The sequence below is a fragment of the Canis aureus genome, chromosome 35 (genome assembly GCF_053574225.1).
Source record: "Canis aureus isolate CA01 chromosome 35, VMU_Caureus_v.1.0, whole genome shotgun sequence".
NCBI classification, from domain to species: domain Eukaryota; kingdom Metazoa; phylum Chordata; class Mammalia; order Carnivora; family Canidae; genus Canis; species Canis aureus.
In genome coordinates this window covers 2,204,893-2,219,163 of record NC_135645.1, presented here as the reverse complement: position 1 = coordinate 2,219,163, position 14,271 = coordinate 2,204,893, and the positions used below count along the sequence as shown (strand labels likewise).

Here is a 14,271-nt window from a genome sequence, read left to right as displayed (position 1 = left end):
CCCTCTTCCCACCAGGAACGACGACAGAACTCGGGCAGTTGGAAATCAGCCCGGGCTCTGGAGTCGGGGTCTAAAGTCCACGCTGTGGCCGACTGACCGGAGATCAACCTCTCTGTTCTCAGACAGTCAACAAGCCATTTGAGAAGCATCAAAACTATCGGTTGTGTCTCCAGGAAAATATACACATTCTTAAAGTTTTCATTTAAAAATTGGGGAGGGGGGATCCCTGGGTGGCGCAGAGGTTTGGCGCCTGCCTTTGGCCCAGGGCGCGATCCTGGAGACCCAGGATCGAATCCCACATCGGGCTCCCGGTGCATGGAGCCTGCTTCTCCCTCTGCCTGTGTCTCTGCCTCTCTCTCTCTCTCTGTAACTATCATAAATAAATAAAATTTTAAAAAAATTAAAAAATTAAAAAATAAAAAAAAAAATAAAAATTGGGGAGGGGCACCTGGTTGGTTCAGTAAGTAGAACTAGTGACTCTTGATCTCAGGGTTGTGAGTTCGAGCCCCACACTGGGCCTCATGTTGGCTGTGAAGCTTACTCAAAAAAAAAAAATATATATATATATATATATACTACTTTACATATATGTATCTTTTTAAAGGTTTTATTTATTTATTCATGAGAGACACGGAGAGAGAGAGAGGCAGAGACACAGGCAGAGGGAGAAGCAGGCTCCATGCGGGGAGCCTGATGCGAGACTTGATCCCAGGACCCCAGGATCATGACCTGAGCCAAAGTCAGACACTCAACGACTGAGACCCAGGCGTCCCTATATATGTATATAATCTTAATTGGGGGGGAGGGTGCAGGGTCCCTTGAGACCCATCCATAGGTTCCGCAGACCTGATGGGCCCCAGAGAAAGCACTGTGGACCAGATGAGCTCTAAGTCCCACCCAACACCTGACATCACCAGAGCATCGCTCCCCAAATCCAAAGACCATCCCGCAGGAGACCACTCAAGTGCCGGGCTGTCAGGACCACAGTGAGTGGAAGACAAAAGAGGGGCAGAGGCTGGGGTGGGCTTTCCGATGCCGGCTCAAAGAGGCAGCACTACTTAGCTCCATCAACGGCTGTCACCAGACTGCTGCCCAGGGTTGTCAAAGCTTTTCATTTTTTCAAGAAATATTGGAAATCTGGGAATCCCTGGGTGGCTCAGCGGTTTAGCACCTGCCTTAGGCCCAGGGCGTGATCCTGGAGACCCGGGATCGAGTCCAGCATCAGGTTTCCTGCAGGGAGCCTGCTTCTCCCTCTGCCTGTGTCTCTGTGTCTCTCATGATTAAATAAATAAAATCTTTTAGAAAAATATTGGAAATCTGAATCTATATGTGAAATCTCACCATTTTTGAAAAGGTAATATATGCACATGGTAAAATATTCAAAAAGGCGTTCTTAAACAGAGATGGATGAATGAATAAGTCTCATTCCCTGGGCTGCTGCACAGCAAGCCACCTACCCCCCGTCCCCAAAGCCACCTGCCATAAACGACTTCTACATATCCTTCCAGACTGTTTTGCCCCCACACAAATATTCACCCATCAACCACACCATTCTGTTCCTTGTTTTCATTTCACATTACATCTTTCTCCTGACCTTTTTTTAAAGATTTTATTTATTTATTCATGAAAGGCAGAGAAAAAGGCAGAGACACAGGCAGAAGGAGAAGCAGGCTCCATGCAGGGAGCCCGATGTGGGGCTCGATCCCGGGACCCCAGGATCATGCCCTGAGCCGAAGGCAGATGCTCAACCACTGAGCCACCCCGGGATCCTATCCCTGAGTTTTTAATTATGTCAACGAATTCAAGTTTGCGGTACACATGCACGTGTGCGCACACACATGTTCCGTGCTGGCCAAGCAAAACACATGTGCAGGCCAGAATCAGCCAACGGGGCCATGGGTGAGTGAACCCTGACCTACACACTCTGCAGCCCAGAGAAAGAGGACGGGGCACCCCTTGAAACGAAGCAGCCTGACCCACTGGACCCAAACCCATTCCTGTCCAAGTCATACACCTCAAAGCTGAGGGCTTGCCCAGGGCAGCCCCTGACCCGCGTTCCGTCCCCAACCGAGGATGACCAGCTGCGCCTCAGCCTCCCACCGAGTCCGAGGTGGCCGTGGGCCCCAGCTCCCATCACAGGGCACGGTAAGGGAAGCAGACACTTGCAGCTCAGGCCTAGCGTGAGCCTCCTGCCTCCACAGTTCCCAGCGGTGCTGAGAGCCCAGTGCCAGGACTTCAGACCCTCCCAGGCAGCTCAGGGCAGTACAAAGAGCGACAAACGGGATGAGAAGCCTCAGTTCAAACCATGGCTTAAAAAAAAAAAAAAAAAAAAACCCTGGCTCCTCCACCAAGGCAGCTGGGCGATGGGGAGGGTTTTTTTTTTTCCAAACTTCAAGCAGTGACCCTTTACCCAGATGGTGCTCATGAGGGCTGTACGGCCCCCTAGGGGACATTCTTGGTTGTCATCATGTTGGGGGCCAGTAGTGGCATTTAGTGGGTGATCAAGGGACAAGAACACAAGTTATCCTACAACATGCAGGGCAATCTCACTGTCCCAAGTCCTGTACAATGTAATTCATGCAGGTGGGAAACTGGCTTATAAGCATGCGAACCTAGAACCAAATTCCATTTTACGTGCGAACAAAATCGGATTTTGCAGTTTCAATACGCACCGAGAATGAACAAGTAAACGGTGGGGGGGGGAGGGGGACTGGCCTTTGTTTTATCCAGAACTTACCAAAAGTTGTTTGCTACTTAGAAAAACATCACTGAAGGCAACCCAACTTTATTGTTTCAAAACTCCCCTGTGGGTCAGCACTTGTAGACGCTGCCTCCCCGGCGGTTCTACTGGAGGTCCTAGCGCTGACTACCTCATCAGGTCAGAGGGCCCTGACGTATCAGGAAATGCTATCATCACCGTCCTTTCACTTCTCCTTTCTTTTTTTTTTTTTTTTTTTTTTAAAGATTTATTTATTTATTCAGAAAGAGAGAGAGAGAGAGAGAGAGGCAGAGGGAGAAGCAGGCTCCATGCAGGGAGCCCGACGTGGGACTCGATCCCGGGCCTCCAGGATCACACCCCGGGATGCAGGCAGCGCTAAACCGCTGCGCCACCGGGGCTGCCCTCACTTCTCCTTTCAACTACAGGTGACATCCCGGTGACTGACAATATACACACACGGCAAGAAGGTTATATTTCTATTAATTTTACTTGAGAAGAAAAACAATCGCCCTAAGGCTTCGACTGTATTTACCATATGCCAGGCACGAGTCTAAGCAGTTAGCTGTAGTCACTCACTTATCCTCAACGACAGTAGCTGTCACACACAAAGGAGTGTGGACAGGACGTCGCTGCTTTCCAGAAGGCGGCCCCAAAGGTGCACCGTGAAAATCACCGACCCAGGCTGCGCGTCTGCCGCCGCCACTCCCACCACCACGGCACCCCCTGCGTGCCCCAGGGCGCGGCCTGCCAGCAGGGCCAGCAGCCTAGAGACCCCCTCCTCTTCCTGCCCCGTGTCCAAGTCTCAGGGCGCCAGGCTCCCCACTCCCACCCCCGGGTGCTCCCAACAAGAGCCGAGGGCCATGCCCTGGGTGCGGGGACTGCGCGGACACCAGACCCGGAGCCCTTCCCCTGACGCCGCTCAGAAAGCACAGAGTGGCCTGGTTCTTTTCGCCAAGACACCGGGAACAGCCCTGCCTGCCCAGCTGGACACTCCCCCCAGCCCCAGGGACAGGGCTGCTCTGCGTGGGGGTGTGCGGGGAACTGGGAACACTGGGACCGCAGCGAAAAGCCACCAGGCCCTCAGTCCTGCCCCCCGCCAGTCCCAGGGTGACCCTGGACAAGCCCCCGCCCCCCCACTCCCCGTCCCCTCCTCACCAGGCCTCGCTGGCCCGGAAGCACAGGGCACGCACCGCATGCCCCTCCGCTCAGTCCCCGGCTGGAGGGCCCCGGCCGCGGTCCCCACCTGTGTCTGCCGCGGCGCCGGACGGCGTCCCGTCCCAACCAGGCTGCAGCAGTCCAGGGCAGAGGCCCGGAGCCCAGCGCCCCCCTCAACCCTCAGCCCCTCCCAGTCCCACACTCTGCCCCCCAGTGACCCGCTGGCTCCAGGGGCCGACCCCAGCCCCAGCCAGTCCTACCCGCACCCCGGCCTCACTCACTGTGTACAGGCGGCGCCGCAGTCTGGCCAGGAGAGGGAAGGAGAGCTCTAGGCCAGGGAACCGACGAGCTGCGGGCATCTCCACGGAGCTGGACCCCCGGCCCCGGCGCTGGGGCTCTGGCCCAAGGGGGGGGAGCAGGGGCTTTAGCTCCTGAGCTCAGGGTCCTGCCCAGAATGGGAGCTGACCAGAGGTCGGCCCCAGGAGTCCCCCAAATCCCACACAGGGGTGCGGAGTGGGGCAGGAAAACAGGGTGGACCCCTTTTCCCGGCTGCACAGCTGTTTCCCCAGCTGGCTAGTCTGGCAGGGGCAGGTTAGCTCCCCTCGGGCTGGGGGCTGGGGGCTGGGGGCTGGGGGCTGGCTGCGGCCGGTCCTCCGTCCTGCTGCTCCGACTGCTCTTCAGCGCAGTGGTCACAGCTCAGCCCTACTCCCTGGCTCCCCCGCCTGACCGCCCGCCCGCCCTCCTCCCTCCCTCCCCAGCTGAGCAGCTCTGACACTGGCTGAAAAAGGACCTTTCTGAATCACTGCCAAGAGGGTGGCGGGAATAGGGGGACTCTTCCTCCCAGCCACCCGCGCTGGCCCCCCTGTCTCCCCATACACAAGGCCCCCTGTCTCTGGCTTCCACCCCAGCCCCCATAGCTGCAGACAACTCCTGGGATTTTAGGGTGGGGGCTATGGGAATCGAGCAGCACCGTACAAAGAGGGGTACAGACTCCCATATGGGCTTGTCTGGGGCCGTGGGGGCCAGAACACAGCCTGAGTTGGGGGCCTCGGCCCCAGTCAGTCATTCCTGGGCCCCGGAGGCAGACCCTTCAGAGACCCTCCCCCATCTCCAAGTCCCAGCCTTGGCTGGGCGTCTCCTGGCTCAGGCCCTAATGTGGCCCTGTTACCCTGGTGCCCGACGGAAATAGGAGGCCGGCAGCCTGCCAGAGTGGGACAGTCCGGCCAAGAGCGAGGGGGGTTGGGGGGGTGAGGAATCTCCACCCCCTCCCCTGGGGTTGCCTCACACTGCCCGCAACATCCAGGGTGCCTCCTCCCCCAGACCAGCTGGCTAAGATCCAAAGCCCCCTCAAAACAAACAAATATGCCCCTACTCTCTGCTGGGATGCCCCCACCCCAAAACAATAGGGTTCCAGGCTATATAGGAGGTTTCTCATATAGCACCCCCACCCACAGACAACAGCCTCAGCTAAAGGAACTAGAGACACTCCATCAAGCCCCCATAAGCCCCCCATGTTCCTGCAGCTGACAAATGATCCCTCTGCCCCTCCTCAAGAGTGCCAGCTGCTCTTACACCCCCCTCACTGCGGCCCCCAGACACACCTGACAGCTGCAGGAAGTCCTCGCAGTCTCCCTCGGCAACCCCTCCCCCCTCTGCAGCCATGCCCGGGGAGCCCGCGTCTAGTACGTACACTGCTCTCTTGTCCCTATCCAGCTGGCTACTGGCTCCGGGAACCCCAGCTGGTGGGGGGGGGGGGGAGGTGGGGGGCAGGCAGCTGGGTGAGAGTTTGGGGAGCCAGCATCTTAGGCTCTCTTTCCAGGACCTCTGTTAGTGCTCGAACATCCTAGCAGAGAGGTGGTCACCTGAAAGGTCAGCCATTTCCTGCTCTGACCCCACGGCCCCCTGGCAGGGGGATGACACTCCCAGCCCCATGTCATCCACCGCCCAAAGCCTGTGGCACCCGCCAGGTACTGCCTCCTGTTGGTCCAGTGAATCACGGTCTGAGGCTGGGGTCAGAGCTAATGGACAAGATGAAGTCAGGCTGAGGTCACCCTGGAAGTGACTCTTCCCCCAAACGCTGCCAGACAATGCCCATGGCTCAGGGAAACCTACTGCCTATTTCCCACCAGACCCCACCCTCTAAGGAGCCCCAGGGACCCAACTCTAGGGAACAATTTAAGGAAAAATTACTTCCTCTGCTGTAAGACGGGGGCTGCTGGATCAGAACAGCCAGATTAAAATTTCTGGCTGCCCCCAAAAGACGAGCCCCAAGTCCATCAAAACCCTATGCCGGACTCTTCCCCTAAGACGTTGCATAGGAACAAGCCTCAGCAGCTTGCTCAGCAATCCAGGAAAAGCAAAGCCCGGTCAGAGGTGGGAGCTCAGGCCAGTTCTAGGACCCCTTCTGCTCGCCCTAGAAAACAGCCTCCACCTTTTCTGCCCCCCTTTGCCCTGTCAGCTGCCGCCCTCTGCTGACCAAGAGAGAAAGTGCTCGATCTCCAAGAAGGGAAGCGGCCCCATGAATGCAGGGATTTTTCTCTAAAGCAAACAAGGACATTTAGGTTAATGTGCACATTCTCAAGTGAGCAAGAGCGCCGGGAGGCCGAGGCCGCAGCGCCCCTAAAACACCGAAGCAAATCCTGGCGCCACTCCTGGGGGCTCCCGCGGAGGGCTGCAGTGTAAGTGGGTCCCAGGGAACCCAGGGACACCGAGGCAGGGGGCCCCGCTGACTGGCCGCGCACCCTGCACACGCACACACCCGCAGCCCTCCTCCCCCCAGATCCCCCCCCCCCGGGTCTGGCCGGGGCCCAGGGGCGGGCACCCCTCACCCCGGGAGGCCTGGGGCTCTGCGGGCTGGGCCCTGTGCTCCCGGGCAGGTGATGGGTGTGGGGCGCGGGCGCCTGCCTGCCCCCCCCCCCAGCTCCTCCCGTTACCTGCGGGCCCTCCTCACCCCCAGCAGGCGCTGCTGCGCGGATCTCGCCCCGGGGCACCCACCCGGGCCTCGGCCTGGCAGGGGCAGGGCCCTCCCGCGCCCCCTCCCGCGCCCCGCGGCGTCACCGCCCTGCGTCCTGGGAGGCCCGGCCTCCAGCATCCTGGGGGGGGGGGGAGGCTGGGGCTGCTAGACGCCCCCCCAGGGTCAGCCCGGGGGTCCCCCGGGGCCGCCCCCCCGCCCGCTGACCCCCGGGGAGGCCCGGGCCGCCGCACCTCCACGACGGCGGGGCCAGGGCTCCCCTCGGCCCCCGGGCCACCCCCCGGACCCCACTGCCCCCAGTCAGGCCCCCGGACTCAGCAGCCCCCCCCCCCCCCCGCCCGTCCCGGCGGAGGTCCACGGAGACCGCCTAAGACGCACCGCATCCATCCCGCCGGGACCGAGACCCCTCCCCACCCCGCGGGGCCTGGCGCCTCCGCCCCCACCCGGCCCACCCGGCCCACCTGCCCGCACCTGGCCGCCTCCGCTCCGCTCCGCAGCGAGCCCGCGCCCCCCGCCGGCCGCCCACCTGCCGGGCTCCCCGCGGCTCGCCCCGCCCTCCTCGGCCCGGGAACAGGCCCCGCCCCGCGCGGAAGCCCCGCCCCCACCGCCCCAGCCACGCCCCGCCGCGGAAGCCCCGCCCCCACCGCCCCTAGCCACGCCCCGCCGCGGAAAGCCACGCCCCCGCCGCCCCAGCCCGACCTCGACAGCGGCCTCCCCCGCATCCCCGGGCTGCCCGGGCTAGGTGCGGGGGGCTCAGGGCGGGGCTGCCCTCCGGCTCCCGGGGGAGGTGCCCCAACACGTGCCCACGCGGGGCCCTGCGCGCAGCTCCGGCCGAGGAAGCCCCACCGCAGGGGCTCCTCGTCTCCTCCAGCCCTGAGGGCCCCACGGGCCCCCCCACCCGCTCATTCTGCTGGCATCTGAAGCATCCTCGGACTCCTTAGTACCAGGTATTTAGGGCTGAGCTCAGGGAACCCTCCCCTTCCAGGGCTGAGGCAGAGGAGGACAGAGATGCTGCGGGACACCTGCCCCCCCCCACCATCCCCCCCAAAAAACTCAACCTCAAGACCGAGGAAAGAGCCCCCAGGAGGCTATAGGTGAGTTTCTCTAAGGCTCACGCTCCTCACGGGCTCCTTCTCCATCCTGAAGCATGCTGCGGGGGGCTGACCCCCGGGGAGCAGGGTGGGGGCGGCTGACCCTGCCAGGCAGGGCAACTATTCCCGGCAGAAGTTCCTGGGCATCTTACCCCAGCTAGAGCAGAAACTAGTTTTGTGGGAGGCTGCAAGAACCCAAAGTCAGGAGGCTATACTAACCCAAAGTTAGAGGGGAAAAAAAGCTGAAAATATCAGGCCCATCCATTCTTCCCCTGGCTGGATGAAGGGTGTGATCCAAACCATTCCTCCCTCCGTTTTCTTCTTCCCTCCCCCACCCATAACCCCCCTGCTTCCTAATGCCATCCTGCTATAAGATAGCTGCAGGATCCAGACTGCCTCTGGGATTTGGAGGGAACCTGCCCTCCATGTGTACCCCTCTGGTCTAGAACCCCCATCTCTACAGGGAGCTGGGAGTGGCCAGGAACCAGCTCCTCTCGGCTGTCCACTCCCCTCCCCCAGCCTCTCCGGCAGCATCAGTGAAGTGACAAATCCACACTGAGGAGCAGACATGACATGTAATTTCCGGCCAAGAGATTTTTCCAAAACAATCTACCGTATTCTTGGGAGTATATGCCAACCTCACCTCCAAGCCTGCCCCCTCCATGCAGCCCCCTCCCATCCCTGCCGTCCCCTCTTCTGTAAGCCCTGGAGGGAAAACAACACACTGTGGAAGGGGGGGGGGGCCTTAAAGTTCCTCCCCCGGCCAGAGGATTATCTTGCCTCCACATGCCAGCCCTGCCAAGCCCACACAGCCTCAACTCACCCCTCTGTACGCAGGCCCCAAGCTTCTGGACAGAAGCCAGGCTGGTTCCCCTTGGGACCTCATCGCAGAGGGAACTGCACCAGGTAACCCCACGCCTTCAGGTCAGTCCAGATCTGACATCACACTGGTCTGGGGAGGAGGCTGGCCTGAGGCCAACAGAGACAGGAGTGATTCAGACGTGCAGCATGGCTGTCCACACCCTCTCCATCTCCAGGACACAGGGGCCCAACCCCTTCCAGGAGAGTTGGGCAAGCTGCAGTTCTGAGGAGAGGCAAAGCTGAGGCGGACTGGCTCAGTGGTGCCAGGCCCACAGGCCCCAAGTCCAGCCCTGCAGCCTCTTCTCCCTTCGCCGTAGCTGCGGATATTTTCCGAAGACTTCTAACTCTCCCTTCCTTCTCTTCCCAGTGGATGCTCTGCTGAGCGTCCCTTCCTCTCCTCACAGGGCTCCAATTATCCCGTGCCGTCGGTCTCCATCTCTGACCTCCTGAAGCTCTAGGCCCATGTTTGCAGACATTTCCAGGACAGTTCCACCAGGAGGATGCATGGGTACCACAAATTCTGTTATATCCAAACTGAGCTTGTCATCATCCCCTTAAAGCTAGCTCACACAGGCTCCTAGATCCTGACCAAAAATATCACAAGCCAACATGGGCCACCCAGGCTAGAAACCTCACCCCAGGGCCTCCCCCCAACTGTAACTTCCTACCTTCCCCACTGGGCAGGCCACAAAATCTTGTTTCTGCCTCCTCATCATTCCTCCCATCAATACCAATGGGATCAAGAATCAGACGGATGTAAAGTCTTAAAAAAAAAAGAAGAAAAGAAAAGAGAAAGAAAAGAGAAAGAAAAGAGAAAAGAAAAGAAAAGAAAAGAAAAGAAAAGAAAAGAAAAGAAAAGAAAAGAAAAGAAAAGAAAAGAAAAGAAAAGAAAAGAAAGATGCCTGGGTGGCTCAGCAGTTGAGTCTCTGCCTTTAGCTCAGGGCATGACCCTGGGGTCCCGGGATCAAGTCCCACTTCGGGCTCCCCACAGGGAGGGAGACTGCTTCTCCCTCTCTGTGTCTCTGCCTCTCTCTGTGTCTCTCATGAGTAAATAAATATAATCTTAACAAAAAAAAAAAAAAAAAAAAAAAAGAATCAGACAGACCTGAGTTGAAATCTTGGCTTTGACACTTCCTAGTTGGGCAACTTTTGGGCAAATGACTTAACTTCTTTTTTTGTTTTGTTTTTTTGTTTGTTTGTTTTTTTTATGACTTAACTTCTATGACACAATTTCCTTATCTGTAAAATGGGAATAAACAGCACCTCCTTCACAGAGTGCAGATTCAATGAGATCATGAACGGCACACTTAGCACAGCACCCGGCCCACAGCCCCCTATTGCTATTATTGTATCCGAAGTCGCTCCCCTGCTTATATCCTTCTATAACTCCTCAATAAACCAAATACAAGGCCCTTCAGGACCCACTCCTTGCCTATTTGTCCACCTCCACACCTTATCATTTTCTTCAAATGACTCCATGTTCCAACCAAATCAGATACTTGCCCTTCCCTAAATATACTCCCTTCTTTAGTTTTAATGTCTCTGAGCGATCCCCTTTGTGATGGTCCTTCTTTTGTTCTACATGATGAAAACTCTACACATTCCTCAAGATCCATGTCATCTCCTCTGTAAACTGCCATTTCCTACCCCTAAATGGTTATTTTTGACATGCTTCCCATATTACTGTTAAAATAATATTTGAAAAGAGGAATGGTATAAAACATAATACAGCTAACTCTTGGGTTTGAATAGTACAGGTCCACTTATACATGGATTTTTTTCAGTAAACACTGTATGGTACTGGAAATGTATTTTCTTTTCTCCAGTTTAGAGTTGTAAGACTACAGTATATAATACATATAACATATAAAATATGTGCTAAGTGATTGCACATATTTATCTTAAGTTGTTTAAGTTTTCCGGTCAATAGAGGCCATCAGTAGTTAAGTTTTCGGGGAGTCAAAAGTTATATGCAGATTTTTCAACTGTGCGAGAAGGGTCAGCACCTATAACCCCAATGTTGTTCAAGAGTCAGCTACAGGGGTGCTGGGTGGCTCAGTCAGTTAAGCATCTGCCTTCGACTCAGGTCATGATCCCAGGGTCCTGCGATCGAGCATGTTGGGCTCTCTGCTCAGTGAGAAGCCTGCTTCTCCCTCTTCCTCTGCCCTTTCCCCCTGCTTGTTCTCTCTCAGATAAATAAATAAAATATTTTTTAAAAAGAGTCCACTATAGGGGCACCTGGTGGCTCAGTCAGTTAAGCATCAGCCTTCGGCTCAGGTCGATTGTATCCCAGGGTCTGGGGATCAAGCCCTGAATCGGGCTCCCTGCTCAGTGGCGAGCCTGCTACTCCCTCTCCCTCTGCCATTCCCCCTGCTTGTGCTCACTGGCTCTCACTATCTGTCAAATAAGTAAATAAAATCTTTAAAAAAAAAAAAAGTCAACTACAGTATAGTGTATGTGGAAAATAGCCAAATGAATTTAAAAATTAATAATCCATCACGATCTGATCCATAAAGGGTCACTATTCTTATAACAATCCGTATTAATATAGAATTCTACGGAGAGAGTTCTATAAGCAAACCTCTACTGTGGTTTGTATCTTGTAACTATCTGTTTTTATCTGCCAGTTTGAAGCCAGAAGCTGGCAAGGTAGTTGGTCAAGAGAGTTTGCTAACAGGACTTCAAACCCATCAGACGGACACTGGAGAAAGGAGGGTTGCCTACTCCCAGCGGACACCAGGAATAAGCTCACTGCCTCCCTGCCTCCACCCACCCGGGCTTTGCTCCCAGTATTTCTAATCCAGAAAGCAAGCACCTTTGTGGAAAGAGGGGCTGCCAATCTCATTACAGCCACTCCTGTCCCAGAGCCACTAAGCTCCTTTGTCCCCACAAAGCCGTTTCAGCACCCGGGAGGACCCGGCCAGTCCCTGAGACCGACGGAGCCCTCGAGGGCGGCTTCTGCAGAGGCTGCGTCTCACCGGACCCCGCAGGGAGAGCTGGAGGACAGACACCACAGCTTTGAAGCGAAGGAAGTCCAGTTTTGTCAGGCATCCCAGCCTCCCATCCCACCCACCCAGCGTGAGGGAGGGACAAGGTGGGGAAGGCCGGGCACAGAAGCAGGGGACCAGGTCAGATATGGGACCTGCTACGCCTCATCTTCTTCGACTCCAGCGGGGGAGGTGTGACTTCAGAGAAGAGAGGCAAGAATCTTAACGAAACACCACTACACAGACCCACACTGAACTCCACACCGCCCCACATGCACCAAGCTGGTCCTGAATATATTCTGTTGCCGTTTCATGATCCCGCAGCTCAAGACTGGCATGCCAACCCTGACACCCAGAGACAGGACGCCGAGAGCCCCAACACATTCCCGGGCATTCCTCCCACCAACAAAACACCACTCGTGTGTGGCAGAGGATAAATTCCAGCAGCTGTCTGGGTTTTGTGCACACGCACACCAGGCATGCCTTGGTGCCAGGCCTGGGATGCAGGGCACTGCGGAGAGCTGCCTCTTGCCAATCCTCTGGCCCAGGCATCATCACAGCACTCAGTGATGCAGAGCCTCCCGGGAAGGGAGGAAGGAGGCAGCCCAGCTCCCCCACCAGCCACTCCCAGAGCTCTTCCAGGGCTGGGCAGGGGCTGCCCGGCTGGTCTCCTGCCTGCTGGCTCAGGCCTCACCCCACCCCCACCCCTTCAGCAAGAACCTAGAGCTGAAGGGGCCTATTGTTGAGGCTGGCGGTGGGGTGGGGAGAGAAGCCAGAGCTGTGACTGGTGGAGCACGGATTCTGCAAGAGGGACTGCTCATCCCCTCTAGACCATGTCTACACCAGACCCCAGGAGCTAGCAACTTCCGCGGCAGGACAGGCTGCAGGGCCCAGGAGAGGAAGGGTCTGAAACTGGAGTGAAAGAAATGTTGGACCACTCGCCACCCACTATATCCTGCCTATCCATTTTAGCAATAAAGAAACTGAAACCCTAAAAGGGGAAGGGACTTGCCTGGCGCAACACACTTACAGAGCGCCTGTCTGGAACTGGAGATCGACGGCTCGGAGGGGCGGTGATCCTCTTCCAGCCAGAGCGGGGCAGCCGTGCCAAGGTCAGGGACGAGCAAAAGGTAAGGGGCCAGAGAGCAGGCACAGCACATGGGCGACAAGCAGAGACAGGAAGGACCCGGGGCTCTCACGCCCAGCCGCAGCCCTCGGCTCCGGGGCTCCCAGAAGGCCCCGCTGCTGAAGGAAGAGACCAGGCCAAAACTCTCGCGCCAACCCCGTCCCCAGTCGCTCACCACGTACCTACGATGTGCTCCCCCTGTGCTGCGGTTCTGGGGACATAGGAAGGAGAACTTATAGTCTGGGTCCTCAAGAAGACACTATGGGCAGGTTCTTTTTTTTTTTTTTTTTTTTTTTTTTAGTAGAAAGCAACGGGTTTTTAAAAATTCATTCATTGATTCATTTTTAGTGAGCTCTACACCCAAAATGGGGCTCAGACTCAAGACCTCAAGATCAAGCATCACATGCTCTACTGACTGAGCCAGCCGGGTTCTTTAAAAGCTTTATTAGGGCTGGGAGGAGAGGGAGATGGGGGGGGGGAGAGGAGGGGGCTGGGCAGTTCAGTGGGTTAAGCATCAGACTCTTGATCTCAGCTCAGGTCTTGATCTCAGGGTCATGGGTTCAAGCCCTGAGATGGGCTCCACGCTAGGTGTGGAACCTACTTCAAAAAAAAAAAAAAGCTTGGGACGCCTGGGTGGCTCAGCGGTTGAGTGTCTGCCTTCGGCTCAGGTCCTGGAGTCCCCAGGAGTCCTCCGGTGATCCTGGAGTCCCGGGATCGAGTCCCACATTGGGCTCCCTGCATGGAGCCTGCTTCTCCCTTTGCCTACGTCTCTGTCTCTGTCTCTGTGTGTGTCTCTCATGAATAAATTTTTTAAAAATCTTTAAAAAAAATAAATAAATATAACAGCTTTATCTTCATTGACTGATTAAAAACCTCCCCTTACTATCCCGCATGATCCCCGTTTTACAGGTGAGAAAACTGAAGTTTGGAAAGGTGACCAGGGTCCTGCAGAGAGTAAGACAGAAAGCCAGGACTCAGCCCGTATACAACTGCACATTGAATTTCTTGGCTCATATATGCAGGTCCATGGAGGGCAGAGCTGGGGTCTTATCATTAAATACAAACTGAATGACTTCAGGGATTCTGTGAGGAAGTTTAAAGAAAGGATAAAGGTTCCCGGAAAAGACAGCAGATTGCACACACACATACACAGTTCCACTCCTTCCTGAAACTCCACCAAACTACAATATTAAAAAGAAAAAAAAATTTTTTTTTAAGAAAAAAAAATTTTAAGAGAAATTTTTTGTTTTGTTTTTAAAAGATTTTTTCATTCATTCATTCATTCATTCATTCATTCATTCGAGACAGAGAGAACAAGTGAGCTGTAGAGGCCCAGGCAGAGGGAGAAGGAGGCTCCATGC

General features: G+C 56.0%; 1 protein-coding gene and 1 long non-coding RNA gene across 14 annotated transcripts in view; one reads left to right on the top strand and one right to left on the bottom strand.

Annotated features, from left to right (window-relative positions):
• TNK2 (tyrosine kinase non receptor 2) overlaps positions 1-14,271 on the bottom strand; it is a 43,111-nt gene that overhangs the window by 18,398 nt on the left and 10,442 nt on the right. For 4 of the 12 annotated variants that reach the window (XM_077884117.1, XM_077884123.1, XM_077884125.1 and 1 more), the window contains exon 1: positions 4,156-4,565. The exons of 1 other annotated variant lie outside the window; for it this stretch is intronic. In XM_077884117.1, coding sequence (XP_077740243.1) covers positions 4,156-4,233 — 78 coding nt within the window. In that variant the 5' untranslated portion in view covers positions 4,234-4,565. Of the gene's footprint in view, positions 1-4,155; positions 4,567-7,316; positions 7,412-8,759; positions 8,890-12,814; positions 12,943-14,271 lie in introns of those variants that run through there. 7 more of the 12 variants (XM_077884119.1, XM_077884124.1, XM_077884120.1 and 4 more) reach the window with 5 other exon arrangements.
• On the top strand, positions 6,326-13,356 carry LOC144305343 (uncharacterized). 2 transcript variants are annotated; one of them, XR_013372381.1, is made up of 4 exons: positions 6,326-6,552; positions 7,831-7,939; positions 8,774-8,860; positions 9,165-13,356. It is a non-coding gene; the product is annotated as an uncharacterized LOC144305343 (long non-coding RNA). The 2 variants fall into 2 exon arrangements; XR_013372382.1 differs by having other exon boundaries at positions 6,327-6,552; positions 8,774-8,842.